Here is a 17,456-nt window from a genome sequence, read left to right as displayed (position 1 = left end):
GCTCACTTCATCCCAGTTGCTTACTTTGCTGCTGCAAACAGCACATGCCCTTCTGTACTATGCCTGTCATTCAACCATCAGTGAGGCCGCCACTCAGAACTGGGATCCAGGGAACTACCTGTCGGGGATGCCTTCACTCCTCAGCTATTTGGGCCATTGTTAAACTGGTGGACCTGGAACAACTTCCAGCCTGCTTTTGCACAGCAGTGTAACCGCATCAGGTTGAGACATCAAAGCGGGCTCACCATTTTTAAGCAATTTCCACTGGAAGGAACCTCAGGCCATGAAGCCAAGGAGGACTTACAGCGTGATTCAGATGATCACAGAACCAGGTTCCAGGGAACATACCACGGTGGGCTAAACCTACATACCACCATTTTCAGGCTCCCTGATGCTTATTTCCTCCTTGGTGTAGTAATGTTTCATTTTTTGTAGCAGCAAGAGTGAACAGTCCCCTGCCAGGTCCAGAGCCAATGATGGCAGGCAGGTCATTCCCCTCGGGCGGGTGAGAGCTGGGACTCCACATCTCTGAAGGGTAAGAGAAGCTCAATCTCCCATCCTCTCCCGCTGACCCTATGCAATAAGAACTCCTCTGTCTAATTACTCATATTCGCTCCTCTCTTAGGTTCCTATCACCAGAAATTATCTCAGGCTCTGAATCCAGTTTTCACACAGTGTGACCTGCTTAACTCTTTAAAAGGAAGGGGTAGTTCAAGAAAAGATTTAGAACTGTAGACCTTACGTGGCTGTCTGTCTTGTTACAAGCCTTGCAGGTAGGATTTCATACTCACCTGTGTCCAGAGACTCCTGTTTAGTTCTCACTAGCTGTGTGTTCCACACCTGTGCTTTAGGCAGCTCCTGCTCAGTGTACTAACTCTATTCAGAAGCATCCCAACCTTCTGTGTATTCTGAGCAGGAAGAAATCCAAAGCAGAGGACTCTGGATTTCATTTTGAGAATCTCTTACTGGATCTAGTGTTAAGTGAACACACATTTCACAGCATCTCCTAGAAAATAAGCATGGTGTAACAGTCAAAGCTTAATGAAAGCAACAACCAGCTTGATGCTGAAAAGTGGTATTCACAACTATTTAGGAAAAAAAGAGAGAAAATTTGGTTATGGCATGGTATTTTTATCAACCTTCTTTACTTACCTTCACGCAATGGTATGTTGCATTAGCAGCACAGACCAAGTTATTATTAGGCCAGCCATCCAAATCCGAATCCTCACCACAGATGCGTCCATCGCCAGCATAACCTGTCCTACATTCACATTTGTACATAGGATCACTGAAATGGCCGAGATAGATGCACTCTGCAGACTTATGGCAGCTGTGTGTCTTGTCCTTGCATGGGTTCTCAGGTTCACAGACCTGTAACAGATAGAGCATACTCACTGAAACCTGACGATATTTGCAGCTAGCTGTGTGTGTCTCAACTTTGTCAAAATCAGGACAGTTATCTAGATGTCTAAAGACAGGAACTTTGTTTTAATTGTTGTTAGTAAGTCATACTGCTCTGTCAGTTCACAACTCCAGACGATGTGTACAATGAAAATAGTTAAAACAAACCACAGGAAAAATTGGACATTATTCAAAAAGAAATTAAAGTGATTAACATTTTCAGAACCCTATCTGCTTTCTTCCAGATGCCATTAATCCCCAGAAATTAACTGCAACAGAAAGTAGACTGTACTCACCTCTTTCCTTTAATGTTCTGCCTGTCAGTATGCAAGGACTACTTTATTTTCTTAAATCAAAGAGACCATAATGAATTCTCACATTCCCCTCAAGTAAGTTTTTTTTAACCTCTTTCTTATCACTTTGCTTATTTTCATTGACAATATCCGAGAGTCTTACACAGATGTTTTGCATTTGGACTTCACATGTTGAACTAACCACAGATTGATTCAACAGCCACAAAGAAAAGGCATCCCATGACATCTGTTTTAACGTTTTTATCTATCAGACCATAGTCTTCAGTATCACTTCCACTTCCTTCTGTCCTTCACCACTGATAGGTGTTGGCCCAATAGAATTTAGGGATTGAGAACTTCAGACATATGTCTGATGACACCCACATTAACAGCATTATATTTGTGGAGAGAACGATCCTGATTCTTCAGTTTCCAATGCCCAGAGTAGGCATATACACCTGAAAGGAGTGCAAAGCAAGGGAATGCTTGCTCCTGGCATTTTACACTCATTTGGTGCAACGGCGCAGATGCCTAGACTAAATAAAACCCTTAAAAAAAACCACCCAAATTCAGTGTTTTGTTACTCAAACCAAAAATAACCTGAAATAGATAACTGCTGTTGGAGGGTATCTTTGTCATGCTTTCATTCACAGGTATTTTCAGGTGAGAATTACTCAGTTTCAAAGCCATCAAATTCTCTTCAACATCACTTACCTGCTTCTCTGTCTTGGCAACTTCCAGCCCTACCCCATAGGGCTGACTTCCTTTATAGCGTGGAGGACATGGCAAGCAGTGGAAACCTGGATTTGTGTTCACGCAGCGATGGACCTGATTCACCTTAAAGCACACATCTGACACAGCTATACACTGCCGGAAGGGAAAGAAAGAAGACACCAATTAGATGGCTGCGTAATTCCCAAATAATGAAAATTTCACAGTGATTTCCTGAGGTTATTGGAATCAAAGTCAATACCTCATCAAGATCCTCACAGACGGTACCATTGCCAAGGTAACCTGCTGGGCATGGCCCACATGACCAAGACCCATCTGGGTAACTGTTGCATTCTGCTCCAGGAAAGCAAGGATTTGACAAACACCCATCTGGCAAAGACACATAAAAGTGTACATTAAGTTAGGAGCATAAAAGGCATATAAAACTTCATTTAAGAAACAGATATTCTCTGTTCATCAGCTTAAATCATATGTGATGCAACAGACTCTTATAAAAACCCGCTACAATTAGGGTTATTAAATGCATTTAATATACGATTGATTTACTATGAAAATATTACAGATTGCTACATCCAGCTGAATACACTGCAGCATATTGAAGCCTTGTTTAAGAAACACATCCTTGTTCAGGGGAAGTCAGTATTAAGAATATATATAAAATCCTGCTGATCTAAACAGCACCCAAAATAGTTAAAAGTGCTTTCCTGAAACAAAGGTATAATTAGTAGATTTCTGTAGTGTCAATTCATAATTATCCATTAAAGAAATAACAGCAATAATAATTACTCAGACTGAATAAAGAATGACTAAATACCAACCAATTGGGCAATCCTTCTTGTTGCACATATCATGTTGCTTGGTATCTCCCACACAGGGCTTTCCTCCATACTGTGGCTCTGGACTGTTACAGAGGCGAGATCGCTCACGAATTCCTCCTCCACAGGTAACAGTGCAGGCAGACCACGGAGACCAAGGACCCCACTGGCCATTCACTAGGATATGCAGAAGAAAGGAGAAGAGTATCACAGGCAATAGACTGGGGACAACATTTGGTGCCAATGACAACAACCGTTTCTTCAGATCCCTCACTGGAGAGAGTTTCTCAGTATGCACATAGGAAGAAAGATGCTGGCAAAGCCTTACACTGAGATAGCAATATTTCAGAAACAAACAAGCAAATAAAAAATACCCAACTGCTTTATAGGCATTTTTTGGCCAATAATTCAAAACAACATGCCGTGCCCACTGGCATGGTGTATTTCCATTTAAGTTGATCAGAACAAATACAGTGCCTTCAAAGCTCCCTACTAAGCTTTCATTTTGTACACAAAGCAGGGTGTGACCACAGGATACAAACTTGTGCTGAGCCAAACCTGAGCTCTGTGGCTTTTTTTATGGCAACTGTATGCTCAGTAAGGTTGCAGCTATTATTCTTGTTTTGTAATCCATTCATCAGTGTATCTTCAATAGTGTTGCTTGACTCAGTATAAATAACTTATTTCAATGATTCTTCTGCATGTTTTATGGTGGTACAACTCTACTGATCCTGTTGTCATTAAACCTGAATTTTCTTGAAATACAAACATCTTTGAACCAAACTCTATGTTTGTTCTTGATACTGAAAAAAAAAAATGTACGGGCAATGGTGTGTGTCCTTAAATAAATAACCTTTTCACTAACTTAGCATGCACAGGTAGATCAAAAAATAGATGAATTGTGTATAGCTATTTAAGTACTATTGTGTTAGAAGCTTGACAACAGTTTCAAGCTCATAGCCTGTAAGTAGAAAGGAAAGGCTAAACAGAGGAGGGAATGAAGAAAAATATACAAAGGGAAAAAAGTGAGGAAAAGTTATATAAAAGGAAAGTAAAAGTGAGTGGAATGAATGGTCTCTAAAAAGGTTGAAAAGTGTAGATGAGGAAGAAAGAATTATAACAATTACATGTGTTGAGTATGTATAAAATATGTATGCATGCTTTCAAAGAAACCTGGCTATTGGGGGACTATATGTCTATTCCTAACATGTACAGTATCAGCTTCCTTTTAGATAGAAAGTGTTTATATTTTTGATATGCAGAGATAAATCACTAAGTTATAAAATGAAAATTTCTCAAACTCTGAATGTTAAAAGCCAAATCATAACTTGGGAGGTTTACGAAACCTCCAACTGCCTCATTGTCTTCATTTTAAAAGCACCCTTGTGTATTATTTCACCCCTAAGCTACAAATTATATCTTCTGTCATAGAAATTCACTGTAATTTAGATATGAATAAAGAGAAGAAATTCAGCTGGAATATTATTGCATCACCTTGGACCACAGACGTACCTGGACATGGAACCTTCTCACACTTCTCTGTTTCACGCCCACTTCCCACACAGTTTTTCCCACCCATCTGGGGGATAGGGGAATTGCAGAGGCGGATCCGGGTGATATTTCCAACTCCGCAGGTAACTGAACAGGAAGACCAGGGAGACCAGTGACTCCAGCCACCATCTTGACGTACTGTCAGAGAAAAGAGCAAAACTCAAGGAAATAGCCCACCTGCAGCAGTAGTACAAACTCACTTGTGAAGTTAACTTTCTAATAAGCCTCTCACTACATCTGATGCATGTCTCATCTCTTTTCTACCACTGTCACTTACAAAGCCCAGCATGTCAGCTCAGGCATTCAAGTACAGCTTACTTAAGAACCTCAGTGACTAACATATGACTAACATGGATGTTAGATATTCTACTTAAAACTAAACTTGTTCCAATGAAACAAACACTTGTTTAAAACGCATATTTGGACATCTAGCAGCTTCAGCAATAGCCTTAGGTACTAAAGTAGCCTGGATATAGCAGCTACCTGCAATAGTATTAACTACAGTTCTGAAGACAGAGTATGACCCTTCTAAATGCCTTAAATATAAAAGCAGTTTGATACTTTGCAAAAGTCTTCTACGATTACTGTATTCCTAAACACTACTAAGCTAATGGAATGGGCCAATCATGAAGGAATGGCAGATGAAAACATGGCCCTATGTATCGTGATTATGAACTGAGTGTTGTCTCCAAAGTGGCTTCAAACAAGAGACTCCAGCTCATAATGTTAAAGATTACCCACTATCTTTTTGTTTAAGAGAGCTGAGCCCAGAATGCACATACCTATTAAATGGCCAGGAAAAGGAGAAATATTTGAAAGGGGGGTGATGACAAAGAATCTAATGATAGCTACTTTAATTATGCACATATGAGTGTTCAAATACATACTGTCCTGACCAGTGAGCATTCACAGGAAATCCAGACTAAGCTTGGTTTTGCTTAGAGATGTCCAAAGAAGCTTTAAAAAAGGGACAAATTTTACTACTTACTGCGATGGTCACATTTCTTAAAGCTGCACATCCTTGTCTGGATGTGCGGGCCTGTACAAGCACTCCTGGTGACATCACACGACCTTCCTCGCATCTGAGTCCCAGAGCCACAGGTAACTGAGCACTTTGTCCAGTCTGACCATGGTGACCAGCCTTCCTCACTGTCATCAGCTGCAGAGCAAAAGGTAAGAAAAAGTGCTTAGCATTGAAAGTCGGTCTATTATCCTATTCAGAAGATTTTCACTTCTCTTTTTCTGTAGAACATGTACTTTGTCCTTTAGATCTCTCTTTTTCTAATTTTCCTTCCCCAAGCTGCCACTGCAGTTAGGGAATTATGGTTTAATGTAATGAGAGGTTAGCCTGGATAAGAGTCCTGGATCTTCATGAACTTGTGCGCAGTGTGTTTGCACGAGGCACTGACCTTTGGAGGAAGAAGAACACCTTATCTGAAGAATGGACTGAGCCAAAAACTCAAGTCCCAACTGCCTTTGAATTCAGAATATAGGTCAATATGATGAGATGCGGCCCCACCTCTAAACACAACATAATTCTGAACATGATCACAAGCACACTGTAAAAGAACATGCCCTATGCTTTGAATAGGCAAAAAACCTCTGAGTATATTCCAATGCATTTTTATTCAGAACATCTAAGCAACCATTTTCTTCTTTAACAGACCTTTCTACTATGGAGTGAAATGTACTGAACCCACACTGAAGTCACTTAATCAGTGAAATCATTAAACCTATCGTCAGTCCAAAGTCTAGTTCACAGACTGCAATGCTGTCTTAAATGTGGAAGGGATTGTCAAGGTTTGTAAGTAAAGCATTACACCAAAGGAGGATATATGATGGAGAAGAAATAAAACAGAGTAACAGAATGACAATAACAGAGAGGGAAAAAAACCTTGCACTCGTAATAAATATTGCATCAAACTGCATGAAACTTTTCATCTGGAACTTAACCGTCTTCCACAAGGAAACATCCTAACCTATGTTCATCTGCTTTAACCAGGCAGTATGGAAAAGAAACAATAGTGCACAGTGCTACTGCAAACCAACAAAAATCAGAATGTCCAGCCTTGGAATACATGACTGGGGAGGTGCATGCATCTAACCTTTAGTGTCCCACTTAGCTAGGCAAATTATCAGCTTACTTCTAAGCAACCAATATAATCACTGAAGAGACACCAACTCTTCCAGAACGTAACTTCAAGCAGCCAAGTTACTTCATATGATCTTTGTATACCTGTAAGTTTTATATTTGATCTTACCTGCCTTGACCTCTTACACATTTTGACATTTCCAACACACTAGTAGTGATTTTAAATATTGCCAAAGAGTATCTTTCTCTTTGGCTAAATACTCACAGTGAGAGCAGACTGGACAGCATTCGCCTTCAACAAAAGATGGATCAGCACAGGAGACTGCTGGGCAGGTGATTTGATGGCACACAATTTTAGAATCCTACAGGCAGAGAAATCAGCTTACTGACTTAGGCTCACATACAGAGGCAAATAAAGGTGGGAATCTGGGGAAGTTTCATGTGTGGAAACTCCTTCATTTGTTCTAACTGTCGTGGACATGGGAACTACTTTTTATAAATATCAGTAAGACTAGGCGAAGCTCTGAGTAAATGTGACCTGACCTGGACAGCTGGGCTGGATTAAACCCACTACCCATTCCTGCAGAGAAGGAGGATGTTTCCAAAACCTCACCTGGCAGGTGCACTTGGTACAGCTATCTACAATCCAGCTTTCATTATCTGCAAAGACACGGCCATCCTGCCAGCAAACCGACTGGTTCTTCAGTGTTTTGTTAGGCCCAATCAATTCCCACATAATTTGGTTCTCTTCAGACTAGAAGATGAAGTAAATGAAAACAAATTGCGTACTTTGTAAGCAAACAGTTTTAAATAAACACTTAAATGAGACACTACTGGATTTAATTCTTCCATTAAAAAAAAGTGTATTTTTACATATTTATGTACATAAAGAAGATGATACCAGGTACCACAATGCTGCACAGCAATTCTTCAGATACTATTACAAACACAGTCACATAATACTAAGGGAAATATGTTCTTCGCAGTTTTGCTTTCTGTTAGTACAGCTCATCTTTAGATGGGAAGATTTTAGTCCTGAGACATATGGCATAGTAATAAACTACCTTCAGAAAGAATTAACTGATTCAGAACAAGAAGAGGGGCAGAGTTCACTGAAATGTCACCATCATACCTCTATGATGAAAATCCCATACATTTACTTACAGTTTAGGTACCCTGATGTATTCGTAAATGGTATAAGCATGGCAATAATGCTTTAACAGCACACAGCCAAGGTTGGGTTTGTCAGCTTTCGATTCCCAAACCTGCAGTAACCTTTAAGAGGATTGATCTCCCCTGTGTATGAGTGCATGTGTGTGTGCTCTTTTGAACCCAGCCTGTGAAAACCAAGCCTTCATTAAGGTGTTATACTCAAGAACTACCTAATGTCACTTTGAAAATGTAGGTCATCTCTACATTATGTAGATATACCAACAGGTATACACATGCAATACAGAAATATCTATTAACTGCCTCTGGTATGAAACAAAGAAGGAAAGAGCACTGCACAGCAGACCTCTTTCAGTTCGTCAGACTTACAGGTACCTACCACTTTTTGGAGGTTATCAGCTAAGTTGTTCACCACGATGCGCAAGCCAGTGAGCTCCGTGAACATCGTTCCCAGCTCTTCACAGGAGCGATCGCAGAACTCGGCCTTCTCTGATTTCTCACCCACGTACTCGGTTGTGACAGCAGGGCTCAAGTGAAGGATTTCAGTGCTCTCATTGATGGTGTTCACTTCAGCTGGCAGCAGGAGAGGGAAAGAGAAGAGCGGCATATACAAAGTTCTTCCACAGATTACAGATTCCTGCTGAAATCACAGATTGGCACCCATGGGTAGGGTTTAAACACATCTATTTTGGCATGGCTTCATGCTAGATTATACCCATGAATAAAAGAGAGGGGTTAGATGTCAGCTGGTTCCAATTATAGGCTTTCCCTTTTCAAAATTAAGAGCCAAGCTGTGTCTCACACGGCCCTCACTTTAAAACATTGCTGGCAGTGCAACACATTAATTTATGAAGAAGGCATAACAAAAGGACACAGTATCAAAAAAGCAAACCTATTTTATCCATTCAGAGCCATGAAAGGTTTCAGATTTTTACATGACCTATCACATTTGCTCGATGCAGAGAAAAAGGCAGGGGAAAGAGTTTACTTGCAGAAAGGCATTGTCTGTGTTCTGCCCATAAATTCCATGGGTACTTGCATCAAATTCGGACCATTATGCAATTTATACCAGACTCTGGGTTGCTCTATGTTGCACTGCCTGGTGTTAAAACTCAGAGGAGCTGTTATAATGATAGTTTAATTCTGAAGTGAAATGGAGGTCAAGCTAAGATTGGGCTGAATATTTGATTTGTCACTTCAAACACTCCTCCATCAGGCAGATCATAATTAAAACAGAACTTTGTGTGCATTATACAGGGAGAACTGGACATGTTCTAATATCAGTTTAAAACACGCCCCTGTCCATATAGCAAATTCTTGAAAAAGAATACAACAAAGACCATCAGCAGTAATTAATAAAAAAAGAACATAGATAACTAAATAAAACAGTCTGTGGTCTGTTAAGCATTTAAATCTCCACCAGATAAATACCTTATGGATTCCATGGAAGCTTTCTTTAAGGACTCCATGGTACACTCAAACTTGGTATCAGCTATACAGAAATCCATACTGCCCTGCCTCTCAATAAAGATTTGTTTACCAGATTTAGTAATGTTGTAATAACTCAAGGTTACCAAACAGAAAGGAGAAGCAAAGGATATAGCAATTTAAAAAGAAGAAATCAGCACAGGAACGTGTGCCATAAAACATATGTTTCAAAACATGCCAATACCATTCAGTGTTGACAAGTCACAGAAGGTGGCAACACTTTAAAAATTTTGAGGGCTTGATTTGATGCTTGACTATACAATGTAAAGTGTAATATTTAAACGTACAAGCAATGAAAATGGGAGCAAAGTATTCTTCATTCATTTAGAAGGCTGAAAATAAAAGAACAAAGAACCAACCCGTAAGATGACATTAAGTAATTACTTCTCAACCATACATAAAATGATTGGCTTGATGTGCTTTTAAATTAGCTATGAAGTATCTGCCACTAGCCAAGGTCTACAAAAAATTGCTTGCAGTATTCCAGAGTTGAAGTAATTGTCCAGCTTCACTTACAGGACAGGAGAAAACCAATATACCACATAGCAGATCAGAACTCTGTGTCATAACTGTTTACTTCAGCTGCTTTTTGATTCCTTGGAAAGAATGCAATTTTCCTACCACATTGAAACACTAGGTTTCTCAGATTCCCCCATAGCACTTCTCAGGTCATTAATTTCATATTTTTCAAGCCAACACGGAGTGTGCCTTGACCGGAACATTCTAAGGACATTAATAAAGCTGCAATCTCAGCAGGAAACATAAACCAAAACTATGTTAGAAGAACTAAATCCACACTTCCTACTGGTACTTGGCAGTGACTGAAAGAAGATGCCTGGGGATCACTGGGAAATCAGTCCTCTGCTGCTGGCTTCCTGCTAATTTCCTAAGGACCACATGATTATCTTTAAAATGAGAAACCAGAAGAGCAGAATGTGCATCCTTTCACATATGCAAATGTCATTCTGTTGATCTAGCTGAAGAAGGGATTTTATTGATGTGCCTATTTAGGCATGTTTTTGCCATCTCTCCTATCCAGCACTGTGTGTAATTTCTGCCTAAAGTATTTGCAGCCACCACACTACAGAGATCCTTTCCCACTCTCAACCCAACAGCAATTCCCAAGCTACCATTTCACCACACCTCACATTCTCATACTAGGATTAAAGATACAGAAGGAAAACACAGTCCTGTGTCTGAAAAAGCAACAGGCTTTTTGTGTCCTCAGAGCTGAGGGCACTTCACTGGTAACATCTGCCATGTTGTTATGGGACACTCACACATAAACATGGCACCACAGTGCCTGTGCCTCAGCTCAACGAGTGGGCCATCAAAATGGGAAAATATGTACCTTGTGGTCAGTAACATATCGCCCATGGCTTTTCAGCTGTGGTAATTAAGCTGGATAGGCAATGCCAGAAAATCAGCCATGCATGTAACAAGCCTCTCAAGTAATTTTGATGGCCTCAAGCCACAGTGTGCTATTAGCCCTCTTCTGTTGTTGGACAAGTAATTTCCATCTTGTAGATTTCTCTTGGTGTTGCAAAGTAGAAGTAAAGATACTGTGAATTGAACTATTTGCTAAATACTTCCCAGTAAGGATAAAACAAAAACCCCTAATCTGTATAATGTATTGGACCTGAAAACTTGGTAGTTGACATATGTGATAAAAATACATTAAGCAAGTATTATCTGTTGGTTACAGCTGCAACAGCTGAAGGGTGTAAGAATTCCTCCTAAGGTATGTCTCAGCATGCAGAACTCAATTATCCCTTCAGGCTCCCATTGGCTTCCTCTTCACAGTAGAAGTACAGTAACATCCCATTTCTACTCGGTGATATTTCAAAACACTTGGTCACATTGTTTCCCTTTGTGGTAATCAACCAATAATAATATAAAAGATTTGTAGACACTGTCTTTCATTGGTTTTGCTGGTTCAATCTGTCTACACCTAGGGATCCCATCCTCCTGACTGAGACTGTTCTGCGTCTGACTGCTGAATGTGCCCTCAAGGTTCTACCTCTACTTCTGGGAATTTTCTTTCCACCAGTAAATGAAGCAGGATAGCTGAACTGCATCCTTCCTGAAATCATCCTTCTCTTTTATTCAGATTACAATTAGACCTAAATATATGTTCTATTTTCCCACAGCTGTTCTGCTCCTAAAACATTTTATCCCACTAACGAAGCTGAAAACTAGTGATCAATAGTTCTGAGTAGTCTCCAAGTACAGAAAACAGCTTGGCTGGGAGAGAAGACAATCAAAAAATGAGGACACGCTTTCTTGCCTGTGCCATCTAAGGCCACTTCTATTCCAGCCCACATGACTCATTTCTAACACATTGTCACACTTGTGTCTGAGGTCCTGCACCCGGGCGCAGCTCTGGAACATACGAAATAACCAACCAATATCCTTTAGGAAGATTTAAAAACAGACTAGCAAGCTCAGTTAAATTTTTTGTGCATATACATATATACACACCCCTAACAGATATATACATACATATATACACACACATTTACATATCTCAGAGACTTTTTATGACAAAGTCTCAGTACTCTGGCCCCCTTTGAAGAAGTCAAGACCTGCTACTGCTTAATTTCTGGGTTTTGCATGAACAAGGAAAAAGGTTGAATACAGTCTGCTTAACTGATTTGCTCTACGTCATATGTTTTAGTGAAGTGACAGAAATAATGGCATTTCAGATGGCAGGAGTTTCAAATAAAACCCTGAAGTCCTGACTGCCTTGTGCACCCACCACATTCCTTGGATGGACTCAGTTGTCTCTGATTCTTGACTGAGCTCTTGCCAGTTACAAACACTGGAAAGTAAAATAGCCAGCACCTCTCGTGAGCTCAAGTACAAAACCTTAGTGCATACTTGACAAATTTTCATAACTCTTTCATGATGAATCCAATATACTCCCACGCACAGAGGGCTCCCGTCCTGGTGAGGTCAGCATGAACTGGACTAACAAGAACACATGTCAGCCTGTCACATACATGCCTTCCATACCTCTTTTTATTTTTTTATTTGCCTTAGGTTGTTTTGATTAACAATGCTCTGGGACTCAAACCCAAAGCCTCTTTCAGTCAACAAACTTCCTACTGCTGAGGAATTCAGTGTCTTTTAAGACTTGCAGACTTGTTCATGGGCCCATTGAGAGTCAGGAGCAGAATTCATAAGCAACATTACCAGTCTTGTGCTCAAAGAATCATGGACATCTCATGGAAAGAATGTAGACATTTTCAAACATACGCATTTTTCCTTCTATTTCTATTAACTTCTTGCTTGACAGCTTTCCTCCCAACTTATAAACAGAGGCTCAGAGTTCTAAACCTAAGCAATAAGAACTAAAATAGTAGGCTAGAGAATAGAAATGGTACCTCAACATAGGTAAAAAGTATGTTCTTTTTACCACCAAAAAGCAACTCATTTTCTTTTGCATTTCAAAGGGATCTGTTGCATGGTTTCAGGATAATATGTCACCATTGACATTTCTCATTTTCAGAGTCAACTGAACGGTATTAATGAGGTAAAAAAGCCTTACTTGACTGGCTTCTCTGGCATCCTTTTTTACGCAGAACATCCTCTATTGAAGTATCAAAGATTAACTGAATATTTTGCAAAAGACCCTGTAATAATAATAAAAAAAATAATTAAAAAACATTTAGATCAATTTGGGAGTAACTAATAACTGATCTGTCTCAATCCCACGCTACTGACTGGATTCAGCCATAAGTAAATATGCAAAAAGCAATCTATAAGGCATTAAAACTGACACACACTGAAAAAAAAAATGTGTTTATAGTTTTGTTTTATACAATTTCAATAAGCAACAAAATTAGTTATGTTCTGAAATAAGTCATAATAAAAGTTATTAATCAGCTATGAGCTCAAATCTCCATTTTCATAGCGCGCTTTTTAGACTGGTTCTATGAGACATTCGTCATGAGGTCAAAGCCAACTTTTGAAGTTCCTGCCCCATCGCACTTCCATCCTTATCCAGCCATTCCCATGCACCATACTTCACTGCCTCCTCAATTGCGCTGACACTACCCTGAGACAACGCTATAAAAACAGACTAGTATCTGTTTCACTTAGAAAAAAACCCAAAGAAGAAAAAAATTACTTTAAAAACAGATTATTTCAGTGACCCACTTAACAGTACAGCTCCAGAACCAGTTCTGTGAGCACAACTGATGGCAGGAAAGGAGAGACCATGGGCAAGAACTTTTAGCTTCCCTGCCAAAACTGGTCACCCCATGGAACCACACTTCAGCATGTCACGCTCTGGCTGACAACTAGATGGCACAACAGGATGAGGAAGAAAGGGCTTTTTGAAATTTTTGAAGCCATGAGTTCAAGTCTGATTTCAGCTCTGAGTGAAAAGAAGCCATTCTCAAAGCACTTGGGCTAGATCACATCACTATATCAGGCAGGACTTAATTTTCATTTTATAGGAAAACCAGAAAGTTTGTGATTGCTTCATTTTAAAACAAAAGGGAAACAATAAATGGTTTCCACAAAAAGAAAAAAAAAATCTCATTTACACGACTGATCAAAACATTTTGTTCTAATTTTTTTTCAATTTTTTCTTTCTTTTTTTTTTTTTTTTTAAATTGAAACAGAAGGTTATTCAGAATGGCAAACCAAGATATTCTGTTAGGGGATGGACCAACACCACATGCTTCAGCTCCATTAAAAATTCTTTTTTTTCCTTCCTCTTTCAAATAAAATTTAAGGATACTGACAGGCTCTTATGACTTGAATAGATAGATTTCAATGGAAAAAATAGCTCTTCAAGAAATCTCAAAAAAATTCTACAAATCACCACAAAAATGCAACATGTTTAGAAGTCTTACATCTGGAAAAGAAAGTGGATGGTTGCATAGGAAAGCCCATAGACTGGTTTTGTGCACTTTTCCTGGATCTAGACCTTGCTTTACCAGTCCTTTGCTTCCAGGAACCCCAAATTCACACAACACAAAACCAGTAATGAATAAAAATACAGTCTGGAGAAATTCTGGTTGGGAACACCTGTGACCTCGTCAAATCCAAGAGGCGTTGGGAGAACAAAACTGCACCTATTGCATCTTCTCCAGCTACCTGCAGTTACTTTCCTACCTCACCAGAGACCCGAGTTTCTCCAGCTTACCTACCCTGAAATGATTCTCCCGAATGGACCCTTTCGCCACATACATTCTGCTGTTCTCTGCTTTCAGCTGCTCATAGAAAGGCTCCTCCAGGATGAAGCTGTCAATAAGATCACAGCCGACATAGAGGTTGTAGTTCTCGCCTGTTATTTGCACGGTGAGGTTCTTCCACTGTGAGTCAGCGAGGTCCACGTCTTCCAGGGAAATCACGTTCTGGAAGCCATCCACCCAATAGATAAGGTCCAGGGTGTTGGCCCGGCCATTGGAAATGATCTCAAACTGCCTCTCACTGATGCCAGGACCCTCTAAAGCAAGGATAGTGCCTCTAGATTGCCTGTCCTGTCTCAGGGTGGCTGAAAGGATAAAGCCCTCATTCTGCCGTATGAGTTTGACAATCTTTTTTAATTTCTCTGGTTTACATGGCGGTATGTGGTCAAACCGAATGAAACGATATGCTGGGATAGCGGGGTCTGGACCCCGAAACAATTTTGCTCCAACTGTCTTTCGGTTTATGTTACTGATTTGAAGTAAATCAAAGGTAATCTCCTCTTCCTTGTCACCATCTGAAAAAGTTAACAGTGTGTGACAATGTGTCTACAAAAAGTCTTACAAGAAACAACTCTGCATGCTATACTTCATAACTTCAATTGTATGACAGGTGATCAGCAGAGTAAACCCAGTACTCTCCTACTTCCACAAACAGAACTGTTCCTACTAGCATGCAAGTGAATCATATTTTCCACCTGCCATTTTCATTTACATGACAACTCTCTCCTTCTATGTGTGTAGGTTGATTATATAACTAAACATATGGCTATACATTTTATAGCACTACATAATACACACTTGTATATATATATACATACATGCTGTATGTCATGTATCTGCCTACACATGGATGCACGTAACAATGTATTCATTAAATATTTTTAATATATATGAAGGGATAAGGAAGTTGAGCCAACATCTATATTTTGACTATCAGCTAATAAAAATCAAATTATGAGAAGCGACGTGGCCACATGACAACAGGAAGCAAGAGATTTGCTTTTTAAAGATTCAGGCCAAGAAGTCAAATGTAAATGAGGGTCTGGCACTGTGCCAGTTTACTTATATTTAGTCTGTAGATGTCTATTTCTCTATCTTTTTAAAATGTTCACCCCATTCAGTGAGTCTGTTTATGTAAATTTCACCATACATTTCCACTGCAGAGGAAAGTATAATAGCAATTATTTCTGAGACTCTGTACATTTTGACCAATAATTTCTAAAGAAAGCAGGTTTTGGATATTTATTGGGGAATCTTCATTTAGCAGTGGTAAGATGTATCTACCAAAAATACCCCCAGCAACTACTATTCCAGGCACTTCTACGAAAACCATATCTGATGACTTTTCCCACTGTAGTTCAGGTAAGCCAATGTTCTACACCAACTTTTAGCTTTACTCTGTATCTAGTTAAGAAGTGTCAGAACTTACCCTGAGCATCTGAGGAAACCCACAGGGTTATCAAGACAGCAAGCCACAACAGCCCCCTCCTCTGCAGCATAACTCCTATGAATAAACCAAGAATTAGTAAGTATTGGGGAAATAATATTTATCAACTACAAATATTTTCATTTACTTCATGAAATGCCATAAACAGAACTCTCATTATAAGCAACTATATATTTAAAACCAGAATCTCTGTCTCGTCTGATTCTTGTAATGCTTATTCAGGGGTTATTCTTGATGCCAGAAGTAAAACATGACATCAAGTGCAGGGAAGAGGAATTCTGGACGACAAAGCTCCTTTTTATGTAAATAAATGTCCTTAATAATAAAACCCGAAAGACATACAGACTATACATGCTATTATTTTCTCCACGATATTTCGGTAGCTGGCATAGGGACCGCACCACTTTACACGACATACAGCACACCAGCAGCTGCATCTTTACTTTGGAGCACAACGTTCAGCTGAAATTCCTTGTAGGATAATGGGATCTCACTAGGTGCTGGTTCTGAGTACCTGGGGTACTTTTCAGTGCCTTTTTCATTGCCATCACACAAACTCCTCTCTCCCTCCTGTGTGTATATATATATAACCTCATCTCATTGACCCATTCTTCCAACCCTCCGTACGCGTCCACAGCTGGACAAAGTGACTTTTAACGTGATGCCACTTCTGCCCCGAAGCACTCAGCAGCCGTGAGCCACGTAATTGCCTCTCCCTGTGTGTGTCTGCCCTCCCAATGAATGGAGCGGCCGGCATTCCCTGGAAGGCGCAGCCGGCCATCGCCCCGGCTACAGCCCTACCCCTTCAGCACGCCGCACATCTCTGTGAGGGCTCAGGGGATGCCACCTTCTCCTGCCCGCCTCTCCTTTTTTCCTACGGGGAACCCTTCGCATCTGTCACCCCGAGGTACCACCGCTACAGCCAGTTCCCGGCGAACGCCTGCAAGCCGACTTTTACCTCACAAACCCCGCGGGACCCTCTTGCCCGGACGGCTCCGGCGCTGCCCCCGCCGAGCGCGGCTGCGCAGCGGGCAGGTGCCGCACACCGAGCCTTCCCCGGGGCAGGGCCCTTCCTCTTCTTCCCCTCGCCACCCCGAGTCCCCACCGCGGGGGACGGCAGCGCGGGGCGCCCCACGGCGAGCTCCGGCCGGGCGGCGAGAGCAGCAGCACCCCCCCCCACACACACACACCCCCCCCGCGCCCCGGAGTGGGGGCTTCACGGCGGGACACGGCGCCTTCCCGCCTCACCTGGCATGGGGCGGG

General features: G+C 40.7%; 1 protein-coding gene across 1 annotated transcript in view; it reads right to left on the bottom strand.

Annotated features, from left to right (window-relative positions):
- THBS2 (thrombospondin 2) overlaps positions 1 to 16,246 on the bottom strand; it is a 31,318-nt gene extending 15,072 nt beyond the window's left edge. Inside the window, exons 1-12 of the mRNA XM_010562704.1 lie at positions 16,176 to 16,246; positions 14,705 to 15,261; positions 13,093 to 13,177; positions 8,434 to 8,627; positions 7,498 to 7,638; positions 7,150 to 7,246; positions 5,781 to 5,951; positions 4,754 to 4,930; positions 3,245 to 3,418; positions 2,668 to 2,795; positions 2,409 to 2,561; positions 1,153 to 1,371 (exon numbers count right to left, since the gene is read on the bottom strand). Of these exons, the coding sequence (XP_010561006.1) occupies positions 1,153 to 1,371; positions 2,409 to 2,561; positions 2,668 to 2,795; positions 3,245 to 3,418; positions 4,754 to 4,930; positions 5,781 to 5,951; positions 7,150 to 7,246; positions 7,498 to 7,638; positions 8,434 to 8,627; positions 13,093 to 13,177; positions 14,705 to 15,261; positions 16,176 to 16,245 (2,166 nt within the window). The 5' untranslated portion in view covers position 16,246. The remainder of the gene's footprint in view (positions 1 to 1,152; positions 1,372 to 2,408; positions 2,562 to 2,667; positions 2,796 to 3,244; positions 3,419 to 4,753; positions 4,931 to 5,780; positions 5,952 to 7,149; positions 7,247 to 7,497; positions 7,639 to 8,433; positions 8,628 to 13,092; positions 13,178 to 14,704; positions 15,262 to 16,175) is intronic.
- Positions 16,247 to 17,456: the final 1,210 nt, after the last annotated feature.

The sequence above is a fragment of the Haliaeetus leucocephalus genome, unplaced genomic scaffold, assembly GCF_000737465.1.
Source record: "Haliaeetus leucocephalus isolate CR32 unplaced genomic scaffold, Haliaeetus_leucocephalus-4.0 Scaffold162, whole genome shotgun sequence".
Taxonomy (NCBI): domain Eukaryota; kingdom Metazoa; phylum Chordata; class Aves; order Accipitriformes; family Accipitridae; genus Haliaeetus; species Haliaeetus leucocephalus.
The sequence above is the reverse complement of the archived record's forward strand: the minus strand, read 5'-3'. Positions and strand labels throughout refer to the sequence as shown.